Consider the following 4,365-nt stretch of genomic DNA (forward strand, 5'->3'; position numbering starts at 1 on the left):
GCCCTCCCTGCCCGGCCGCTGCTCCAGCCCTGCCCGCAGCCCAGGCACGGGGGTCCCCCTCCCAGAAAAGCTGCTCCTGCAGCATATCCCCTTCCTCCACCACCCCGTGCAGCAGCGTAAGTGGGCAGGATGGGGCCCTGTGGGCCGGGGATGCAACCACGGTGGGCACAGGTGGGATGCCACGGTGCCCGCTGCCGCTGCCCATTCCTTCCTGGGCTTGTACAACCCCTGTGCCATCCCTGGACCCTGCACCATGCCCAGACCCTTCACCATGGCAGCCCCTTGGTCACCAGATAAAGCACCCAAAGGGCTTCCAGGGAAGGAGAGGTTTTATTTCCGGCTTCCCAGAGACCGTTGGCTGCTCCATGGAGGAGCAGGGACCCCGGCCAGGGTGCTGGCAGAGCGTGGTGACGAGGGAGGATGCTCCTCATCTCACTGAACCCCACGGCCCTCCAGGCTCAGCTGGCCGGAGGGGTGCCAGGGCACCCACACTGCCAGGCAGCCGGGTCCCTCTGCAGTGCTGCCCGTTGCAGAAGCCAAGCCTTGGCCTCGAGCCTCCGCAGCTGCCTGGAGTTTTGCTGTTTATCAGCGGGCACTGGCGCTCCCCAGCCCTCACCAGGTGATGCGCCCAGGTTTTCCCACCCACCACCGGTGCCCAGCTGCTCCACCAGTGCCAGCAGGGCGCCAGGGACACAGGTCCCTCTCCGCAGCCTGGCTGCCCTTCGAGCCTTGCGGATTCGCAGCGGTTCTGCTTCCAGCAGAGCCCACCAAGCCGTGGGCTCATTTTCTGCCCCAAAAAGCAACCGTTGTCCCCAAGAAAGCAGCAGGTGATGGAGGGCCAGGAGCATGGCAGAAATCCAACACCTCACCTCCTTTTCTCAGCTCTTCCCTTTCTTCTCCCCCACGTTTCTGGTGTTGCAGTTTCTTGCCGCAGCCACCCCACGGCAAACCGACCTGCCAGCCCCCACCGCGTGTGATGGCGTTGGTCCCCGGGCACTGCTTGAAACAGGAGGACGAATTCAACTTGGGCACCCGCCGGTAGCAACTCCGCTGCCTTCAGGGTTGAATTTTCCCCAGGTTTCCAAACAAGACGACGGCAGCCACGGTGCCAGAGCTCTGCATCCCTCCGGCATGCGGCGAGGGCATCCCTACAAGTCCCACGGGGCATGGCGGGGTGCGTGCAGGGCGTAGAGCTTCTCCCAGCAGGTCGCCAGCCTCTCCGCCTTCCTCCTGATCTCCCGCAGCTGCTTCCTCCTGTGGCCAGGGCCCCCGCGCCGAGGCTGTGCCGGGATGCGCGGCGGGCTCTGCGGTCAGCATGTGGAGGGAGCAGAACCCCCCCCCCACCACGCAGGTATTAGTCAATGGGGACAAAAGCCACCGTCCCTGCACCACGGGTGCACCTGGAACACCACACCCCACACGCATGGGGTTCGTGTGGGCAAAGTCACAGGTTGGGGTGGCCAAACCGTCCGTGGCCACAGTGAGGACGGGTTCTCAGGTCCCCAGGGGTCCCTGGAGCTCGACAGACCCTCTGAACTGGCATCATCCACCCCACGGCACATCCACAGGCAAGGCAGATGGCCAGGGTGGATCTGTAGGCGGCTTACCAGACCAGCAGCACCTCCGTCTGCCACCGGCAAACCCCCAGGCTGGGTGAGCCCCAGCTGATTTCCCCGGTGCTGGCAGGGAGGATGACCCCAGCACCGTGCCAGAGCCAGGCAGAGCTGGGGAGCCGGCGCGTCGCTGCCCTGGGGTTTCCCCGCTAGTTAATGAGTCTCTGGTGGCTGCCACAGGGGATCCTCCCACCAGGGTTTCCCCAGCAGAGCACCGGGGATGCCGGGGGAGCCCAGACCAGTCCTTTGGGGAGAAATCCCAGTTCCCACCTACGAGCACCCAGGCACAAGAGCAGGACTGGGCGCACCCACGCACTGGGTGAGCATCCCACCAGGACAGGGTTCTGTGTTCCCATCAGCCATGGCATCGTGGCACGGGCGGACAAATCCGCTTGGGAGCTGGTGGTAAAACCCCACCAGCTTGTCCCATGCTGCCACAGTCGGACGTCCCTCCCTGGCCAGTTTAAAGCTCACCGGGATACGCTGTCAGCATCCCCCAGCCACATATTCCCCCGGGATGCTGTGGGCAGAGCCTGGACACTCCCGGTACAGAGCCAGGAGAGCTCACACAGGGCAGGCGATGCCGGCAGCCCCCATGCTGGGGAACTGGGAGCCACTGGGGTGACCGGGAAGGGGCAGGGCTCCCACCTTGCTGATTTTCCTGCAGTTCTCCCTGAGCACGAAGTCAGTGTTCCTGGTCACCTTCCGCACTGCCAGCTCCTCGGGGCCGCGCAGGGTGCCGGCCGCCACCTCCCGCAGGGACATGCTGATGTTGTAGATGGAGAGCAGGATCTTCTGGTCCTGGAGAGGAGAGAGGCACGTGGCCCCGGGCGAGGAGGGGGGCTCGACGGCTCTGCCGGGGGCTCTGCCAGGGGCTCAGCCCACACGATGCCCCAGCCCTGGGTCCCTTGGTGCTCACCTTGTCTGAACGACAAGCCGGCCCAGCCCTCCTGCTCCTGTCCTCCGACCCACTCAGGTTTTTCTGGAGAAATAAATGAAGGAGAAGATCAGGCATCTCGAAGCATCTGTGCCTCCCACGCGGGGCAGGAACCCTTCACTTAAACACAGCGCTCTTCCCAGAAACGCCGGCAAAGCAGCCAATCCCACACTAAGCTTTCCATGCTCATCCCTCCTCACCCACTGTCCGCAGCGGGGCCGCATCCAGCTCGGCAGCATCCCCCAGAGGCAGGGGCTGAGGCCCCGGGCAGACCCCCACCCCGCTCACCAGGTTCTGGATCTCGTGGAAGATGACAGCGCGGTACTGCCGGAGGATTTTGGCGATGCTGCACCTCTTCCCTCGGCTCAGCACGGCGACGAGCAGGAGGAGCAGAACAGCGCAGGAGAGCGCCCGCGGGAGAAGCTGCGCAGGGAAGGGCTCGGTGTCAGCCGAGGGCGGGGAGCCAGGGATGAAGGGATGCTCAGGGCTCTGCCTTCAGCCCCTCGCCACAAGCCCCCATAGGACCTGACCCCCTGTGCAGGAGGGACGTGCAGGAGGGGGCTCAGCTGTGTCCTGTCCCAGAGGAATCCTCCCAGCCAAACCATCTCCTGTTGGAGCAAAGCCCTTGAGAAACTGCTCCGGCTCCAGTCCTGGCAGCGCTGCCCCATGGCACATCCCGAGCTCTCTCCAGTGCCAACAGCCAGGTACTTGGCACAGAGGTGGCAGGGACCTTTGTAGGGTCTGTCCCCAAGCTCTCTGCCCCAGCAGGGTCCTCAGTAGCTCCCCAGCTTGCAGCATTTCAAGGCTGGACCCTCAACCATCAAAAAATCAATTGGAGCAGAAAGGGACGCGCCCTGCCCTTTGGAAAGGAGCTGGAGGCCGGGAGCTGCCTGGTTCCCTGCCAGCAAACCTGCACGCCTCGACGCGAACGCTCCCGGGCACCCTCGGAGGGATGCTCCCCGCACCTCCATGAACCCCGCAGCACAGACGCACTTATGCAGCGTTTTTCCAGCTCCCACTTGTCCCAGGCTCAGCTGCCCTCACGCCAGAACCAGATAGAAGCAGCACAAGTGCCTGCTCTCGCCAGCACATCCCAGCTGCTTCCGAGCCTCCCGGCTCCAAGCCTTCCCGGCAGCCCCGAGCTGGCCCCGGCAGAGCGGGGAAACCCAAGCGCTGACATCCGAGCTGGCGGGGGAGCACGAGGAGGGGGCGGCCGGACCCTCCGAGGGATGAGTCCCAGGGCTTTGAAGGAAAGCCAGCGCAACCTCAGGTGACCGGGGATATTCGAGCAGCCCCACGGCAGCGGGGCGAGGATGGGAAGCCGGATACACACACAGCATCTGCCAGGAAAGGAGCCTGACAGCTCTCTTCGCCCCTGCATCGCTGCGATGGCACGGCACTGGGGCCCCATCCTGCCACTGAGGCGTTTTTATCATCTCCCCATTTGCTGGAAAAGCCCCCAAAAAATTCCCCCCAATCCCCCCCCCCCTCCCAGGTGTCAGGTCTGGGCAGGCAGAAAGCAGCTCAGCTCCTTCCAAATATGCAACCCCCGTGCTGCAGCCAAAGCACGAGAGAGGAGGAAGGGGCAGGCAGCTCTGCCTGCTGCCAGCATCTGCCTGCCCCGAGCCACAGCTCCATCTCCGCGGATTCACTGCCATCCCAGCCACATCTGGCTCTTGGGCTTGGCCTTTTGCTCGGAGAAGCTAGAAGGAAGAAGTTCCTTTGCCGAAGTCCGAGTCCATCTTGCCCTTTGGTGGGAACATGGAGGGTTTGTTTGCAAAACCAGCATCCACTCCGTGCTCCCCACTCTGTACA

At 64.1% G+C, this 4,365-nt stretch overlaps 1 protein-coding gene across 1 annotated transcript; it reads right to left on the bottom strand.

Moving 5' to 3' along the window:
• Nucleotides 1-1,148: 1,148 nt before the first annotated feature.
• Nucleotides 1,149-3,521, bottom strand: C18H20orf204 (chromosome 18 C20orf204 homolog). The gene is made up of 5 exons (XM_086623168.1): nucleotides 3,516-3,521; nucleotides 2,839-2,973; nucleotides 2,533-2,595; nucleotides 2,262-2,414; nucleotides 1,149-1,304 (listed from the first exon to the last, which is right to left on the bottom strand). Exons 1-5 carry the CDS (start codon nucleotides 3,519-3,521, stop codon nucleotides 1,149-1,151), a joined length of 513 nt encoding a protein of 170 aa, XP_086479294.1.
• Between the last annotated feature and the right edge of the window lie 844 nt (nucleotides 3,522-4,365).

This window comes from Tauraco erythrolophus, chromosome 18 (assembly GCF_009769465.1).
Source record: "Tauraco erythrolophus isolate bTauEry1 chromosome 18, bTauEry1.pri, whole genome shotgun sequence".
Lineage (NCBI taxonomy): Eukaryota > Metazoa > Chordata > Aves > Musophagiformes > Musophagidae > Tauraco > Tauraco erythrolophus.